The 19,602-nt window shown below is 43.3% G+C and overlaps 1 protein-coding gene across 1 annotated transcript in view; it reads right to left on the minus strand.

The window, feature by feature from the left end:
- Window positions 1-9,521, minus strand: part of PCP4 (Purkinje cell protein 4) — a 55,861-nt gene extending 46,340 nt beyond the window's left edge. The window contains exon 1 of the mRNA XM_027123769.1: window positions 9,460-9,521. Within this exon, the coding sequence (XP_026979570.1) occupies window positions 9,460-9,468 (9 nt within the window). The 5' untranslated portion in view covers window positions 9,469-9,521. The remainder of the gene's footprint in view (window positions 1-9,459) is intronic.
- Between the last annotated feature and the right edge of the window lie 10,081 nt (window positions 9,522-19,602).

Here is a 19,602-nt window from a genome sequence, read left to right on the forward strand (position 1 = left end):
TTCCATTATAGGTTTTTACAAGATACTGAATATAGTTCCCTGTGCTATACAGTTGGACCTTGTTGCTTATCTCTTTTATATATAGTGGTATGTATCCATTAATCCTCCTCCCACCACTTTCCCCTTTGGTAACCATGACTTTGATTTCTATGACTCCCTCACTCTTAAGTTGCTCTTGGAATATCACCACATGCTGCACTGCAGTTCCTTGTGCTCCAGTAAGAGGATTTATATTTATACACCTACATTTAACCAACCTAATCGCACCACAGTAGGTAAGTGGCTTTAAAAAATTCCTGCATAGTCACATGCTACAACATGGATGAACCTTGAGGACGTGAAGCTAAGTAATACAAGTCCGTTACAAAAAAAAAAAAAGACAAATATTGTATAATTCCACTTATATGAGGTACTTAAAGTAGTCAAATTCATAGAGACAGAAAATAGAAAGGTGGTTAACAGAGGATAGAGCAAGGAGAACAGGGAGTTGTTTAATGGGTAGAATTTCAGTTTTACAAGATGAAAAATTCTGGAGATCTGTTTCACAACGAAGTAAATAAACCATACGATTGAAGTACACACTTAAAAATGAGAAAGATGGTAAATTTTCTGTTTTTTACAGGAATAAAAAAATTCCTGCATAAAATTTTCACAGATATTAATACTTCCAGCAAAAGCAACAGGGAAACAATGGAAATGCTACCTAACACTTCTCCTATTAGAATATCTTCACAAGTGCCAATACAAGCTTAAAAATCACACTCAACAAATTCAGCTCAAAAAGAAGCGCAGGGCTTCCCTGGTGGCGCAGTGGTTAAGAATCCGCCTGCCAATGCAGGAGACAAGGGTTTGAGCCCTGGTCCAGGAAGATCCCACATGCCGCAGAGCAACTAAGCCTGTGTGCCACAACTACTGAGCCTGTGCTCTAGAGCCCATGAGCCACAACTAATGAGCCCATGTGCCACATCTACTAGAGCACGTGCTCCGCAACGAGAAGCCACCGCAATGAGAAGTCCGTGCACCACAATGAAGAGTAGCCCCTGCTCGTCGCAACTAGAGAAAGACCGCGCACAGCAACAAAGACCCAACACAGCCAAAAATAAACAAAATAAAATAAATAAATAATTATTTTTTAAAAAAAAAGAAGTGCAGTTACCAAGACTATTAGTTACCAAGACTATTTGAACTATAGATTTCCACGTTTTCCATCACCAATTATCTCTCACAAGTATATACGGTGCCTTGAAATTTTGACTAAGATTAATAAAGCCATCACAATTAGCAAGATATCTAAAGTATAGCTTATTTCATCATTCTGTCATTCTTTTCAATGCTTATTTTTGGTATGTTTCATAACTGCACTTAAGAGATGAGCACATTAGCATGAATAAATAATTTTAAAATAAGTTAATAAAAAATTATTGTGCACGCATGCTCCAATTTTTTCCCTGAGAGGGTTCACTCTTCTTGAGAATTGATACCCACGGTCACTGTGTACACCATTCCATTGCTCTGTCACGGATCTGCAGGATGACTGAGGAAATGGTTCCCCAAAAGCTGATAAGCTTTGAATGTTAGTTTTTAAGTACTTGTGGATGTTTATTATTAGAATTACCACAGCTAATGGTGAAAAATCAAAGAAAGCAAGGGGCAGGATAGCGATGGTTTCACTAGGGAGAGACCAGAATCATTTCAAACCACCTTGAATTGTTTCAGGGATGTGTTCCCATGGCATAATAGTTTGAAGTTTTGCTTGTTGCATCTCCATCTACAGCTCTTTGAGACTCATGAAGAGAGAGGATCTTTATAGAGGGTTCAACACACTCTGCCACCTTGAACGTGGGCAGGTTTGTGTCAACACCTGTGTCTACTGATGACCTCTCAACCCTCCCAAATGAGGAGACCATCACAGTGGATGCTCTCAGGCTCAGAATTTGACCACTTCACGGCCTCAGGGATTCTTCTGCACATCAAACAAGCGTGCGGAAATGTGGAAAAGAAAAGCCTAGGCACAATTATCCATTTTGCCAGGCTCAAGAAAATAAAGTGATATTTTTCTAACAACCCCTGAGGAAACAGTGGATAATACTTAGTAAGGAAATTATTTATGTAAGAATCTTAGGGCTTCCCTGGTGGCACAGTGGTTGAGAGTCCGCCTGCCGATGCAGGGGACATGGGTTCATGCCCCGGTCCGGGAAGATCCCACGTGCCACAGAGCAGCTGGGCCCGTGAGCCATGGCCGCTGAGCCTGCGCGTCCAGAGACTGTGCTCCGCAACGGGAGAGGCCACAACAGTGAGAGGCCCGCGTACCGAAAAAAAAAAAAGGAATCTTAATCTTTAAAACAAGTGTAATTTCTTAATTAGTTTTTAAATATTGGAATTTAACCACATGACTGACAGAAAAGTGTATTGGCTAAAAAAAAAATTTCAAAAAGATCTTGGGAAAAAGAAAGAACGTATTTCCTCGCTATATTTTTACTCTCTTGTTTGGTTAAGACCAATGTTAATGAGTATTGTCAGTCTCTGGGGTCCTCTTCTCATGCATCGTATAAAATTAAAATAACTAGTCACTTTGCTAGAACCTTGGCCACGATACAAGTGCAGTGTTATGGGGACAGATGACCATTTCTTTCACCGTGCCACTCCACAACAGTTTTGGATCGTAATAGCCAGCAAAGTGTAATCTCACGTCAATCCAGAAAGAAACTCAGTTATCAAATCTCCATAAGCAAGTATCTGAAAACTAACATTCAAAAGACATTCCAGGCCATTTGATGAAGGACTGCAATATGGATGACTTGAGATATTTCAGTCTTAGGAAATCCACCAGTGTCCTCAAACTGGAGGCTGAAACCTCCCAGAGCAAAGGACTCCCTGTTCTTCCTTATAGCTCCATCATGATATGAAAATTGCCCTATTTGAGTGGGGCAGTTCACACTTTGGGGCTTCTTCCCTTTAGATGTCCTGCAGGAGCGTTTTCAATGTGTGGATGATTACCTTCTTGCTTTATGATTCTAATTTGTCTTCCTTTTATTTAAAAAGTGGCAGATTAAGAGTAAAATATAAAATAATGGCATTTAGTGGGTGCTTGACTTTTCCACTGGCAATGTTATAAATATGGCCAAGCATTTCCCTTTCAGATATGGAACAAGAAGTCATTTAGTGAGATTCTGAAGCATAAATTTAGGGCTATTTGCAAGGCACAAACAATATTCAAGCAGATTGATGCCTGGAATATGTAACTTATACTGAATGGTTCATGTAAAACAGCCCAGAAATGGATGTTGGATTTATGGGTTTGGGCCGTTGCCAGATGTGGCAAGCTTGCTTGGCCTATGACACAAAGCAATGAGCTATAGAACATTCTCCTATCTGTACCCAAAGGGCACCTGTACCAAATCGAATGGAAAATGTTTCCCCATTCCTTATTTATACCTCACTTCATTCCAAAGACTGGAAGAACGGTAAGTAGTTTGTGCCTGGGGACAATAAAAGAGTGGAGACAGACCCCACGAGACTGCACAGCAGCCTGGATGCACAATTCAATGTCCTACTTCCCAGGAGGACAAATATGAATTGATGTCTTTTAGCATATGAATTGTCCTGTATTCCTATTTCAAATATAAATTAATTTGAAATATTTAAATATGCACCTATAATTAAAATATTTGTTTTAATTAGTACTAACATTGGTGCTTCATTTTTAAGTATTAATTAAAATATTTAAATATGCAACTTGCCTCCTGTATGCTAGATATATTGCGCCTGCAACAATACTCCAGAATTCACAGTTTGGCTGATGACGATTGGGCATATGGAGCTAACTTGCTAAAGATCAGTTTGGACTAGTTCTTATTCGCCTCTAATCCCAGTCAAATTGGTTTTCTATTTCAATACATCAGCCATTTTTCAAGGTAGTCACGGGTTCTGCCCCTCAGGTTACCACCCCTTTTTGTTTGAATTTCACAGAACTTGTCTGAATCAAAATAATCTCAATGTAGAATAACCCCAAACTGAAGGATATTAGAATTCTCCATCCCTCCCTCAGCTCCCTATTTTCCTTGACATTTTCCCAAATGTCAAGAGTTCTTTCTATTGAGATTCTTCTAAGTTTTTCTCCTTTTCTTTGCCTGCCGTGAAGGTATTTATTTTGCATGTATAACAATGCACCCATTTCCAATTTAAAAGGATTTAAATGGCAAACACAGGTTTCAAACCCATAAACAACAAAAGAGAGAATTTTTTGCTCTCCAAACTCACCTGGACCACAAATCTCAACATTTAGAGAAGAGGGTGCTGGTCTGTTGGTCACAGTAACTGATAAATCCACAACCTGAAATCTACTGATTCATCCAGTAGATTAATCTACTGAACATTACAAAGTGCCAAGCCAGGAGCCAGGTCTGTGGATGACTCAGGAAGTTCAAAGTCTAGGTAGGATAATTCTAATAAATAAAATGCAACCCATAATACTTGCTATGGTCTGGATGTTTGTGTCCCCCAAAATTCACATGCTGAAATCCTAACACCCAAAGGTGATGGCATTAGGAGGTGGGGTCTTTGGGAGGTGATTAAGTCATGAGGGTGGAGCCCTCATGGATGGGATTAGTGCCTTTATAAAAGAGACCCCAGAAGGCTCCTTCACCCCTTCCACCAGGTGAGGATACAGTGGGAAGTCTGCAACCGGAAGAGATCCTTCACCCAAGGATGCTGACACCCTGGTATCAGACGGCCAGCCTCCAGAACCGTGAGCAATAAATTTCTATTGTTTATAAGTCACTCAGTCTGTGGTACTTTGTTACAGCAGCCCAGACAAATCAAGATAATACTTTAACAGCGTGATCTTTACTGCAGTGTTTTATAAAAATATCAATCAAATATAATATATACCTGTGCATATGCATCCCATAAAATCTTTCTTTTCCCCCTCTATGAAGCCCTTTCTGGAAAGTCATTCTAAATTAATGGAAAGCCCCAGGCTTGGGTTCATGATACCATTCAGGTGTTCAAATAGTTCAGAGTGCCCAGTGGACCAAGAACAGAAAGACCCCAAACAAATTGTGAATTCTTTCCACCTATGACAACACCTCTGATAAAGCACTGAGAGCAGAAATTAGAATTTTAAAAAATAATGCAGAGAATGTGTTCATCATAAATTCGAGGCACTTCCCATTACAAAAGCTCATGTTTCCTCTTCATCTTGATCACACTATTCTACTAAACCCCTAATAAAATCAATTGTGAGTCATTTATTCAATTTTTCTCTCTAAAAAAAAATACATCTTGCATTCTGTCACTCTTAGAATTCAAAAGAGAAAAACGGTGAGACTTAATCCCACAGCATTCGTTAATGAAATGCAGGATGGGGGAAATCAATCTTATAATAATCCATTACCATCACCAGCCCAGCAAACACATTTTCTTGCTTCACTGTGGCCTCTTCCCACTTAGGAAATGTTGAAACTCGAACCCAAGTTGCAATTGGTGTCTTTCTAGACCTATTGTTCCCAATTAGAGTAGAGAGAGCATCTATCGATGTGTGATCCAGCAAAACCATATGGATTTTGCTGGATCTTCCTATATCTCCTCTCAGGCATATCCCCAAATGAGGTTAAAATTACATAAGGAATTGCATTTTCATTTGACCTTCTCTTGCTAAGCCTTTGGGGCCAGTTGCAAAATCTACACTGTGCACAGTTACCCTCAGAATCCGTGCTTAACTGGTCTAAATTATACTGTTCCTTGCAAACCTATTACTCACCCGTCAGCATCTGTTTCAGTTCACTATTACATCATAGGAAGCACACAACTATACTAATTTTCATTTTAGGCCTGTTTCATCTTACTATTTCTCTCACCAAAGGGTTACCCTGAGAGCTGAGTAGATGAGCCCTAAACCCGTGTCATACGTGATTTTTAAACCAATGGCTACTTCCGGGAAAAAAATCAAGTCTTTTCCATCCCCCGCCCCCCAATATAAGTGGGCATAGCTTTCCCTTGCAATCTCTGTCCAGAGCAACACTGTTCACTGCTTTCTTCTTGCTTTAGAGATTTAATGTATCAGGCAAGTAGCTTCTGATTCTGTGCTAAGGATACACATGTGGGTCTAAAGATTTGACCCACAAAATTCCTCGGTGTGTTCAAACCATGCCTTGACAGGTGTGGTCCTTTTGTCGTGGCCAATGTCTGGATGCGAGAAAGGCCCAGAAACCTGGCACCAAATTGCAACATCCCATCCAAGCCGATGCAAGAAAAGAGACTGTGGACAGCAACAGGGAAGCGTCAGGAGAGCGCTTTCCCAAAGGAGTCTCAAGTCTAATTCACAGCTGTCAACGGATGCATTATGCAACCGGGAACTCCCCCATCCTCTCACAAACAGGGCGATGGTGTGTGTCATTTTTTAAATCCACTCTCCAAATGTGTGCCTTTATGCATTAATATCTTGCTCCTGGCTCTCCTAAATAAGTTCTTTTAAAAAGCAACTTAAAAACAGACACCTGAATGAGAAGATGGAACTGATTGTCATTGTTGGTGGAACTTTTTTTCAAATGGTATTATTAGGTCACTAAAAAAAAGGAGCCTTTCTCTTTCTTGGGCAGGGAAGAGGTGAGAACACATTTTGTAAACTTCAACCTTGGTGTTTAGGATTTTTGATCCAGTGAACGTACCGAAGCCTGTATCCTGATCCCGGCTAAATTGTCTTCCAGCTCATTTCATAGATTGTTCCAGGCGCATCTGACACACTTTAATACTGAAATGCCAGTTAGACACCCCTGCAAACCACCTCCACTCTCTCACGTTACCCTAGATTTGGACTTTACTTTCCTTGCTATACTTGAGCTGCTCTTTTCAATCACATGCCACTTACCCCTAAAAAGCGTTGTCAAAGGGGAAAAAGATGTGTGGTCGTAAAGTCACCCAGTTTAAAACCAGCTCCAGGCTCAGTCCCCCCACCAAAGGCTGCAAGAACTCAAAGAGAGAGCTCACCCCAGGGAGCCTGTGGCCCTTTCGGGACCTCTCCTCCCAGCCCAGCTGTGAGCTAGGGAATTTCTGCAGCGGGCACTATACCCTGACAGCTGGAGCAGCAACTCTGTGCCCATCAGACCCAAATAAATCCTGAGGTCAGGGGAAAGTCTGAAAAAATCCATTGCTTTGGCCCTCTGGGGTAAGTAAACGATCATCTGAAATCCATCCCCGCCTGAGAATTATTAAAATTAGAAGTCACATGGAAGTCATCCAACTAAAGAAAAGCTTAGGGGGAAGGGGGGAGAGATCCCGTCCTCTACCCGGAAAAGGAGCTTCTGTTCAACTTTATTAAATGTTTTAAGCAGATTTAAGTTTGAGTCAAGGGACAAATTCCTGCCCTCCGAGGGGCACGCTCCCAGAAACTTGGAGATGAGCTGCAGACCTGGTCACGGGGGCTGCACGTGACTTGGGGGGGGGGATGGGTGCAGGAGGGAGAAAGGCGGAGAGAGCTGGAAGGGAAGCAAAGGGGGGCAAAGGTGTGAGATGTTCATGTTGTGGGATTTTATCAACATTTAAGGAAGAGGGCAGAGTTCTTGGAAGAGCCCGCAAAGGCCTCTGACGGAATGCTGGGGGGCGGGGCTGCGGCTGCAGAGCTGCCCTAATTACATGTTCAGCAGAAACGAGGTTGTGATCCTCATGATGGGTGAGCTCTGGGAAGTTTGCTGTCTCCCTGGGGACCCACAGTTAAGTGACACTGCCAAGCTGAGGCATTCTCGAAAGCTCATGAGTGTGGCATGGGACAAGGAGCCTCTGCTGAAGATGGGTGACAGCCAGAGGGGAGAGCCAACGGGGGGATCCCCACTCCCGAAGAGTCCCCTTTAGCTAACTTGATCGAAGAGGGGGAGCCCCCTGGGCTACACAGGCTTCTAAGCCCTTCTTCTATCTGAAACTATTAAGTTGTATAAAAAAACCTACCCCACACGGCCATCCCTTCTACTTGCAAGTATGGTGAGCCGATGCAAACAGAGAATATACTGAAATCTCTGTCCAGTCTACAGAAAGCCCCTCACCTGAGCGTTCAGGAAAAGAAGGCCTGGCTCTCATTGCCCTGTCTCTGTTTCAGAGCCCCAGCTTCCTGGCCTCAGCTCCCCACTCTCCACCTCTTTCGCTTTCTCTGGCATGCATTGTTCCTACGGATCAGAAAATTCCATACGCAATTTGGACATCAAGACCCACCCACGTCCTGGATCTGCCCTTCACTAGCTGGTGGCTTTGAGCCAGCTGACCTTGAACTTCTCTGAACCTCAGTTTCCTCATCCATCAATTGGGAATCATAATAGCACCTACTTCACAGGCTCGTGGGGAAGTTCAAATAAGGTTACTGGATGCTTGGTACTGGGGACACTGGGCAAACAGGAGCTGCTGTGGTGGAAGGTTTGCTGCTGCTGGAAGGTTTCTGCCTCCCCATCCTCCATCCACGCTCACACTCTTTCTTGCCCGATCCCTTGGCTCCAGCCCAAACCCTGTTCCTAAATTTTATAACGCTTTGCCTGCTCCGTCTTCATGTCATGTTTATATCAAAAGTCACCCATCAGAGAGATGAAAGCAGGGAAGAGGCATTTTATTTCTGAAGTTGTTAATTTTACTGTAGATTTCAAAAAAAAAGAGGATCACCCATCTGTCAAAAAAAAAAAGGCAAAATAAAAGATTTTTTAAAATAATGATTTAAGTGCTGGCCAAAACGATATGAAAGTGGATTTATCTCAGCTACCAAGTGGAATTAGAAGGTGTTGGTGTACAACCCCAAAACTGCCTTTTTGGAAAGAAAGACAGAGAATAGGATCTTTTAAAAAATACAATGAGCTGTCAGTTTGCCCCAACAAACTCTTCTGGATAAACAGATACAGAGCAGTGACTTTCAATTGAAGATTGGAGCCAGAGTTTCTCCCGTCTTAGACCCACACGGCCATACGCGCAGATTTTTTGTGGTTCATACAATTTGCATTTCTCTACTGGTTTTACTCTGATTAACTGCAGATGTAGTTTGTACAGGCAATGCTTCCACATGGCCGTGCAATGCAATCCTTCCCTCACTTCTCTTCTGAGGCTGACTTTCGCCAGCTGGCCTGCCTGCTCACATTCTGACAGGTACCCACCAAGGAAAACACGTGAAGACACACACGCTGCAAGAGTGCAAATCTTCACAAGGGACTAAAAACACTCAGCTTTCTCTCCTGAGGTCTAGACCCCAAAGCACTTTCCAAAGTCACAATTAAATCACAAGCAAAACAATGAATCCCTTTCTCTACCTAAGGTGAATTTTTAAAAGTTGCAAACTTAACCAATGTCTGCACTTGCCATGCAAACCCACATATGAACAGAGTCAGTCTCCCAAGCAAATGGGTCCAGGGTCGAAGTGTTCTACATTTTCTGAGCCTAACTGAGCCCCTTCTCACCCCCAGGTTTCCCTCCAGGAGTCAAAGCCCCACTCACCTCACTCATGATGCTGTAACAGCAGCTCCGATATCTCTACCAGCCACACGGAGAGCACTGCTCAGGGGTCGCAGCTCCCCGGTCCTGGCTTTTCTCTTAAAAAGGGCTGCCCAGTGGCATCATGCCTCCCATGAACCAATGAGATTCATTCACCTGTCTGAACGCCTGGCAGATATCTGAGGGCTCCCAGGGCCACCTAGTGGAGCAAAGGAAGAAGGCGGGCTCGGTCACATCTCCAAGTCCTGCCAGGGAGGGAAGGAAACCACAGATGACAAAATAGTCAAAGTCAGAGGCACACGGATCATCACAGGTTTGCCATTGAACATAATTTCAAGGGGTACAGGATTTAGACATGTGGAAAATGCACTTTCAATGTGGGTGAACAGAAGGGATTTTTTTTTCAAAGGAAGACCAGTTCTGAAAATGCCGGTGCCGGCCGTTCCACACCCCTCCTGGTTTTCTCAGGAGCTGCCATTTCCTCATCCTCTGTAGCACAGTCTCAGCCTTCAGAGTTGAACATGCCCCACTCCTCCTCCAGCCCCAAACCTGCCAGCCTGCTTGCACCCCAGAAACTCATCCTCTAGTGGGGTCATGGACCTGGAGAGTCACGCTGGGACCTCAGAGGAGAGCAGCTCCCCCAGCTTTGCCTATTGGGTGTCATAGCCTCACAAGAGCCAGGAGGAAAATGGCTTTGACCCTGGAATCTGCCCGTCCAACCTGGCTGTGAAGATCCTTTTGCCCAGGTCTGGACTCCTAAGACCCTGAGAAGCATCCGAGTGGGCCCTTGATTTTCACAAGGCAGACGTCACAGATGAGAATGTGGCTGATGCACAGAACTGAGAGGCGTGTGACTGCCTGTCTCCTTGGTCCTTCCTGCAACTTGCCGGCTTCAGCTGGGCCAGATTCAAGCACAGGAGCCTCAGAGTGGTAACAACGATGCCTTCTCATGGCAGATCCTCCGAAGGATAACAGTAACTTCTCACGTGCCGAGGACCTACCGGAAATACAAACATACCCTAGTGGTGACTATGGAATAGCTCATATAGATAAATAAAGGAGGACCTGGGTACAGCTATATGATCCTCAGATGCCCCACGGGCCTCACCTTTCACCCAGAACACAGACATTCAATCAGCAGCTGCTCTTGGAATCAATGCTAGTCACAGCCCTATCTCTGACTCTCCTGCATTGGCTTCCATCACCTCCATCACCTCAGTAGCATCTCCCTTCAACTTCCTCCTCCAAGGCTCCTTCCTCCCTCACTTCACGCCCCAGGGGGTTTTCAGGCCACCTCCATGCCCTCCTTGTCCAGGCTTTCTGTTGCCAGTGGGCACCCCCAGCTCTGTACCCCAACAATCATGGCAAATCTTAATTCTCTCCCCATTCCCTGTACTTTCCTGATTGTCCTTACTGCCTGGGAATGGCCCACGGTGACTGCTCCGGGGTGGAGTCCCACCATCTCTGCCTCGCAGCCACCCTGGGATGCAGATGCCCTGGTGGGACCTGGGAATATTTGGGTGACCTACTGTTTGAAACCCGACCTGTTGGATCCACAGAAGCTACTTCCTGAGTTTGGAGGAGAAAGTAAGAAGTGGTGACCGCAGGGCAGGTGCAAGATTTAAGGAGGCACTCACTCTCAGGTCCATGCACATGCTGACGCTGCACTTGCTCAAACCCGAGAATCAGCGCCTCCTTAAATTGTGCGCCCTGGGTGCCGGAATTGTGCCAGCCTGGTCCTGGCCCTGCTGGCAGCTCCCCAGTTCCCAGGAGGGGGTTGATGAGCTTCATACCAAAGAATAAAAGCACAGTGAAAGGAGAGAACAGAACCCCTCTGGACGCCATCAAAGAAGAGGCTTGAACATGGTTCTTTGGGGAGTGTTCGAACCAGAATGTACATTTCAAGATGGAACCAGAACAGGTAAATACAATCAACAGCACGAGCACCGGATGGAAACTTCAAAACCTGTGAGCACAGGCTGCCCGAGGAGGCTGAGGCAGAAGCGCTGGGTCCGAGCCCTCATCTGTGCCCTGTGAGCACACGTGAGCAGAACCACGAAGCAGCAAGAAACACGAGTCCCCTATGGCTTGTGGGAACCCATCTTCTTAATTTATAGCCACTTTAGGTAGGAATTGTGTCTGTAGAAAGGCCCCTTTCAATGGGAAGATTGGTGCATTCATTATAATAAATCCTATTTCACAGAGCAACAGAAATGGACTTAATATATAAATTATGCATACATGCACATATCCTAACCACACAAATCATTTGCAAGCTATCAAAGCATCTGCCTGCTGGCACATCCTGACAGCGTGCTCCTTAAATTCTCACCCTCCTTCCTCCCGCCCCCTGTTCCCAATTTCACACGTGGGAGGGCCCAGGTGGGATGCTTTTAGGACTCCCCAGCGGGTTAGAAAGTTAGAGTTGGGAAGAGGAAGGTCAAGGTGGAGAAATGGGACTGCAGTGCTACCCGCAAATGCACCACAGACCAGAGGAGGGAGAGCAGGGCTCCATCCTGCCCTTGAGAAGCAGAACCACACCCTCCGAAGGGGAGCCTGTGTGGCTGGGAATTGTGAGCACCCGGTGGCTTGAGGGAGCGGGGGAGCTCTCGCAGCGGCAACCTTGGCGGCGTCCCATGGTTTTGCAGGCTGTGCTAGGGCAGAGGGCACAAGAGAAGGGACACCAAGAACCAGCCTGTGCTCTGCTGCCCTGGCTCTGGTGCAGACACGGATTTTCTCCTCCCACAGACACACGTATAGAATTGCAACAGCTTGAGATTTAGGGATCAGTAAGTACACTTTAGCGGATGTTCCCAAGGGGAGGGGCCAGGATTGGTGGTGTACAGAGTGTGGGCTGTGGCTTTACTGAGTAGAGCATGCAATTGATTGGGACAAACTGGGGGGGGGGGGTATAAAGGTTATGGATGGATGATGATATAGGCTGAATTGTGTCCCCCACAAAATTCATGTATCAAGGTTTGAACCCATCATAACTCCAAATGTGACTGTACTTGGAGATAGGGTCTCAAAAGAGGTAATTAAGGTAAAATGAGGTCATATGGGTAGTCCCAAGTCCAATAGGACTGGTGTCTTATAAGAAGAGGAAATTTGGACACAGTCCCATTACAGAGGGAAGATGTGGAGACACAGAGAGAAGATGGCCTACAAGACAAGGAGAAAGGCCTCAGGAGAAACCAACCCTGCCAACACCTTGATACTGGACTTCCAGCCCCCAGAACTGAGAGGAAGTAACTTTCTATTGGTTAAGCCTCCCATCCTGCAGTGCTTTGTTATGGTGACTCAAGCAAACATATAGAAAACCTAGCAAGCACTTGGAGAGGACCTTTGGGGAAAGGCTAGAAGGACCTTAAAGGGGATTTCATCAGTGTTTGCCATGTCCCCCACAGTTTAACACTATTCATTCCCCAGGGCATCTTTAGTAAAGCAGTTATCTCTTGTTAATAAGTTGTGAGGTTGTGTCTGTTTTAGAAAACACAAGGCAGAGACAGCTTCAAGATGGCCGAAGAGTAAGATATGGAGATCACCTTCCTCCCCACAGATACACCAGAAATACATCTACATGGGAACAACTCCTACAGAACACCTACTGAAGGCTGGCAGAAGACCTCAGACCTCCCAAAAGGCAAGAAACTCCCCACGTACCTGGGTAGGGCAAAAGAAAAAAGAAAAAACAGAGACGAAAGAATAGGGATGGGATCTGCACCAGTGGGAGGGAGCTGTGAAGGATGAAAGGTTTCCACACACTAGGAGCCCCTTTGCGGACAGAGACTGCGGGTGGCGGAGCGGGGGAGCTTCGGACCGTGGAGGAGAGCGCAGCCACAGGGGTGCGGAAGGCAAAGCAGAGAGATTCCCGCACAGAGGATCGGTGCCGACCGGCACTCACCAGCCCGAGAGGCTTGTCTGCTCAGCCGCTGGGGTGGGCGGGGCTGGGAGCTGAGGCTCGGGCTTCGGTTGGATCCCAGGGAGAGGACTGGCGTTGCTGGGTGAACACAGCCTGAAGGGGGCTAGTACGCCACGGCTGGCTGGGAGGGAGTCTGGGAAAAAGTCTGGAGCTGCCTAAGAGGCAAGAGACCATTTTTCGGGGTGCGCGAGGAGAGGGGATTCAGAGCACCGCCTAAATGAGCTCCAGACATGGGCACGAGCTGTGGCTATCAGCACGGACCCCAGAGACGGGCATGAGACGCTAAGGCTGCTGCTGCCGCCACCAAGAAGCCTGTGTGCGAGCACAGGTCACTATCCACACCTCCCCTACCGGAGCCTGTGCAGCCTGCCACTGCCAGGGTCCCGGGATCCAGGGAAAATTTCCCCGGAAGAACACACGGTGTGCCTCAGGCTGGTGCAACATCATGCCGGCCTCTGCTGCCGCAGGCTCGCCCCGCACTCCGGACCCCTCCCTACCCCCGGCCTGAGTGAGTCAGAGCCCCCGAATCAGCGGCTCCTTTAACCCCATCCCATCTGGGCGTGAACAGACACCCTCCTGCAACCTACATGCAGAGGCGGGGCCAAATCCAAAGCTGAACCCCGGGAGCTGTTTGAACAAAGAAGAGAAAGGGAAATCTCTCCCAATAGCCTGAGGAGCAGCGGATTAAATCTCCACAATCAACTTGATGTACCTGTATCTGTGGAATACCTGAATAGATAACAAATCGTCCCAAATTGAGGAGGTGGACTTTGCGAGCAACGATATATAATTTTTTCCCCTTTTCCCCTTTTTGTGAGTTTGTATGTGTATGCTTCTGTGTGTGATTTTGTCTGTATAGCTTTGCTTCTACCATTTGTCCTAGGGTTCTGTCTGTCCAGTTTTTTGGTGTTTGTTTGTTTTTTTAGTATAGTTTTTAGTGCTTGTTATCTTGTTATTGGTGGATTTGTTTTTTGGTTTGGTGGCTCTCTTGTTTCTTTTTTTTTTTTTTTACTATTTAAAAAATATTTTTAATAATTATTTTTTATTTTAATAACTTTATTTTATTTTACTTTATTTCATGTTGTCTTCTTCTTTCTTTCCTTCTTTTTCTTCTCCCTTTTATTCTGAGCCATGTGGATGACAGGCTCTGGGTGCTCCAGCCAGGCATCACGGGTGTGCCTCTGAGGTGGGAGAGCCAAGTTAAGGACACAGGCCCACAAGAGACCTCCCAGTTCCAAGTAATATCAAACAGCAAATATTTCCCAGAGATCTCCATCTCAACACCAAGACCCAGCTCCACTCAACGACCAGCAAGCTACAGTGCAGGACACCCTATGCCAAACAACTAGCAAAACAGGACACAACCCCACCCATTAGCAGAGAGGCTGCCTAAAATAATAATAAGGTCACAGACACCCCAAAACACACCACCAGACATGGACCTGTCCACCAGACAGACAAGATACAGCCTCAGCCACCAGAACACAGGCACTAGTCCCCTCCACCAGGAAACCTACACAACACACTCAACCAACCTTAGCCACTGGGTACAGACACCAAAAACAACGGGAACTACGAACCTGCAGCCTGTGAAAAGGAGACCCCAAACACAGTAAGTTAAGCAAAATGAGAAGACAGAGAAACACACAGCAGATGAAGGAGCAACGCAAAAACCCACCAGACCTACCAGATGAAGAGGAAATAGGCAGTCTACCTGAAAAAGAATTCAGAATAAGGATAGTAAAGATGATCCAAAATCTTGGAAATAGATGGAGAAAACATAAGAAACGTTTAACAAGGACCTAGAAGAACTAAAGAGCAAACAAACAGTGATGAACAACACAATGAATGAAAATAAAAATTCCCTAGAAGGAATCAATAGCAGAATAACTGAGGCAGAAGAACGGATAAGTGACATGGAAGATAAAATAGTGGTAATAACTACTGCAGAGCAGAATAAAGAAAAAAGAATGAAAAGGATTGAGCACAGTCTCAGAGAATTCTGGGACAACATTTAACGTACCAACATTCGAATTATAGGTTTCCCAGAAGAAGAAGAGAAAAATAAAGGGACTGAGAAAATATTTGAAGAGATTAGAGTTGAAAACTTCCCTAATATGGGAAAGGAAATAGTTAATCAAGTCCAGGAAGTACACAGAGTCCCATACACGATAAATCCAAGGAGAAACAAGCCAAGACACATATTCATCAAACTATCAAAAATTAAATACAAAGGATAAATATTAAAAGCAGCAAGGGAAAAACAACAAATAACACACAAGGGAATCCCCATAAGGTTAACAGCTGATCTCTCAGCAGAAACTCTGCAAGCCAGAAGGGAGTGGCAAGACATATTTAACATGATTAAAGGGAAGAAACTACAACCAAGATTACTCTACCCAGCAAGGATCTCATTCCGATTCGATGGAGAAATTAAAACCTTTACAGACAAGCAAAAGCTAAGAGAATTCAGCACCACCAAACCAGCTCTACAACAAATGCCAAAGGAACTTCTCTAAGTGGGAAACACAAGAGAAGAAAAGGACCTACAAAAACAAACCCAAAACAATTAAGAAAATGGTAATAGGAACATACATATCGATAATTACCTTAAATGTAAGTGTATTAAATCCTCCAACCAAAAGACAGACTGGCTGAATGGATACAAAAACAAGACCCATATATATGCTGTCTAAAAGAGACCCACTTCAGACCTAGGGACACATATAGACTGAAAGTGAGGGAATGGAAAAAGATATTCCATGAAAGTAGAAATCAAAAGAAAGCTGGAGTAGCAATTCTCATATCAGAATAAATAGACTTTAAAACAAAGTCTATTACAAGAGACAAAGAAGGACAATACATAATGATCAAGGGATCAATCCAAGAAGAAGATATAACTATTGTACATATTTATGCACCCAACATAGGAGCACCTCAATACATAAGGCAAATACTAACAGCCATAAAAGGGGAAATCGACAGTAACACCCTTATAGTAGGGGACTTTAACACACCACTTTCACCAATGGACAGACATCCAAAATGAAAATAAATAAGGAAACATAAGCTTTAAATGATACATTAAACAAGATGGACTTAATTGATATTTATAGGACATTCCATCCAAAAACAACAGAATACACATTCTTCTCAAGTGCTCATGGAACATTCTCCAGGATAGATCATATCTTGAGTCACAAATCAAGCCTTGGTAAATTTAAGAAAATTGAAATTGTATCAAGTAACTTTTCCAACCACAACGCTATGAGACTAGATATCAATTACAGGAAAAGATCTGTAAAATTACAAACACATGGAGGCTAAACAATACACTACTTAATACCCAAGAGATCACTGAAGAAATCAAAGAGGAAATCAAAATATACCTAGAAAAAAATGACAATGAAAACACAATGACCCAAAACCTATAGGATGCAGCAAAAGCAGTTCTAAGGAGGAAGTTTATAGCAATACAATCCTACTTTAAGAAACAAGAAACATCTCAAATAAACAACCTAACATTACACCTAAAGCAATTAGGGAAACAAGAGCCAAAAAACCCCAAAGTTAGCAGAAGGAAAGAAATCACAAAGATCAGGTCAGAAATAAATGAAAAAGAAATGAAGGAAACAATAGCAAATTTCAATAAAACTAAAAGTTGGTACTTTGAGAAGAGAAACAAAATTGATTAGCCAGATTCATCAAGAAAAAAAGGGAGAAGACTCAAATCAATAGAATTAGAAATGGAGAAGTAACAACTGACACTGCAGAAATACAAAGGATCATGAGAGATTACTACAAGCAACTATATGCCAATAAAATGGACAACCCGGAAGAAATGGACAAATTCTTAGAAAAGCACAACTCTCTAAGACTGAACCAGGAAGAAATAGAAAATATGAACAGACCAATCACCAGCACCGAAATTGAAAGTGTGATTAAAAATCTTCCAACAAACAAAAACCCAGGACCAGATGGCTTCACAGGCGAATTCTATCAAACATTTAGAGAAGAGCTAACACCTATGCTTCTCAAACTCTTCCAAAATAGAGCAGAGGGAGGAACACTCCCAAAGTCATTTACGAGACCACCATCACCCTGATACCAAAACCAGAAAAGGATGTCACAAAGAAAGAAAACTACAGGCCATTATCACTGATGAACATAAATGCAAAAATCTTCAACAAAATACTAACAAACAGACTCCAACAGCACATTAAAAGGATCATACACCATGATCAAGTGGGGTTTATCCCAGGGATGCAAGGATTCTTCAATATACGTAAATCAATCAATGTGACACACCATATTAACAAATTGAAGGAGAAAAACCATATGATCTCAATAGATGCAGAGAAAGCTTTTGACAAAATTCAACATCCATTTATGATAAAACCTCTCCAGAAAGTAGGCATAGAGGGAACTTTCCTCAACATAATAAAGGCCATAAATGACAAACCCACAGGCAACATCATTCTCAATGGTGAAAAACTGAAAACACTTCCACTAAGATCAGGAACAAGACAAGGTTGCCCACTGTCAGCACGATTATTCAACATAGTTTTGGAAGTATTAACCACAGCAATTAGAGAAGAAAAGGAAATAAAAGGAATCCAAATCGGAAAAGAAGAAGTAAATCTCTCACTGTTTGCAGATGACATGCTACTCTACATAGAGAATCCTAAAGATGCTACCAGAAAGCTACTAGAGCTAATCAATGACTTTGGTAAAGTAGCAGGATACAAAATTAATGCATAGAAACCTCTTGCATTCCTATACACTAATGATGAAAAATCTGAAAGTGAAAACACTCCCATTAAGAAAACACTCCCATTTACCATTGCAACAAAAAGAATAAAATATCTAGGAATAAACCTACCTAAGGAGACAAAAGGCCTGTATGCAGAAAATTATAAGACACTGATGAAAGAAATTAAAGATGATACAAATAGATGGAGAGATCTACCATGTTCTTGGATTGGAAGAATCAACATTGTGAAAATGACTATACTACCCAAAGCAATCTACAGATTCAATACAATCTCTATCAAACTACCAATGGCATTTTTCACAGAACTAGAACCAAAAATTTCACAATCTGTATGGAAACACAAAGGACCCCAAATAACCAAATCAATCTTGAGCAAGAAAAATGGAGCTGGAGGAATCAGGCTCCCTGACTTCAGACTATACTACAAAGCTACAGTAATCAAGACAGTATGGTTCTGACAAAAACAGAAATATAGACCAATGGAACAGGATAAAAAGCCCAGAGATAAACCCACGCACATATGGTCACCTTATCTTTGATAAAGGAGGCAAGAATATACAGTGGGGAACAAACAGCCTCTTCAATAAGTGGTGCTGGGAAAACTAGACAGCTACATGTAAAAGAATGAAATTAGAACACTCCCTAACACCATACATAAAAATAAACTGAAAATGGATTAAAGACCTAAATGTAAGGCCAGACACTATCAAACTCTTAGAAGTAAACATAAGCAGAACACTCTAAGACATAAATCACAGCAAGATCCTTTTTGACCCACCTCCTAGAGAAATGGAAATAAAAACAAAAATAAAGAAATGGCACCTAATGAAACTTCAAAGCTTTTGCACGGCAAAGGAAACTATAAACAAGATGAAAAGACAACCCTCAGAATGGGAGAAAATATTTGCAAATGAAGCAACTGACAAAGGATTAATCTCCAAGATTTACAAGCTGCTCATGCAGCTCAATAACTAAAAAACAAACAACCCAATCCAAAAATGGGCAGAAGACCTAAATAGACATTTCTCCAAAGAAGATATACAGATTGCCAACAAACACATGAAAGAATGCTAAACATCATTAATCATTAGAGAAATGCAAGTCAAAACTACAATGAGATATCATCTCACACCGGTCAGAATGGCCATCATCAAACAATCTACAAACAATAAATGCTGGAGAGGGTATGGAGAAAAGGGAACCCTCTTGCACTGTTGGTGGGAATGTAAATTGATACAGTCACTATGGAGAACAGTATGGAGGTTCTTTAAAAAGCTACAAATAGAACTACCATACGACCCAGCAATCCCACTACTGGGCATATACCCTGAGAAAACCATAATTCAAAAAGATTCATGTACAAAATTTTTCATTGCAGCTGTACTTACAATAGCCAGGACATGGAAGCAACCAAATTGTCCATTAACAGATGAATGGATAAAGAAGATGT

The sequence above is a fragment of the Aethalodelphis obliquidens genome, unplaced genomic scaffold (assembly GCF_003676395.1).
Source record: "Aethalodelphis obliquidens isolate GAN/ISIS:26980383/991018 unplaced genomic scaffold, ASM367639v1 scaffold1, whole genome shotgun sequence".
NCBI classification, from domain to species: Eukaryota; Metazoa; Chordata; class Mammalia; order Artiodactyla; family Delphinidae; genus Aethalodelphis; species Aethalodelphis obliquidens.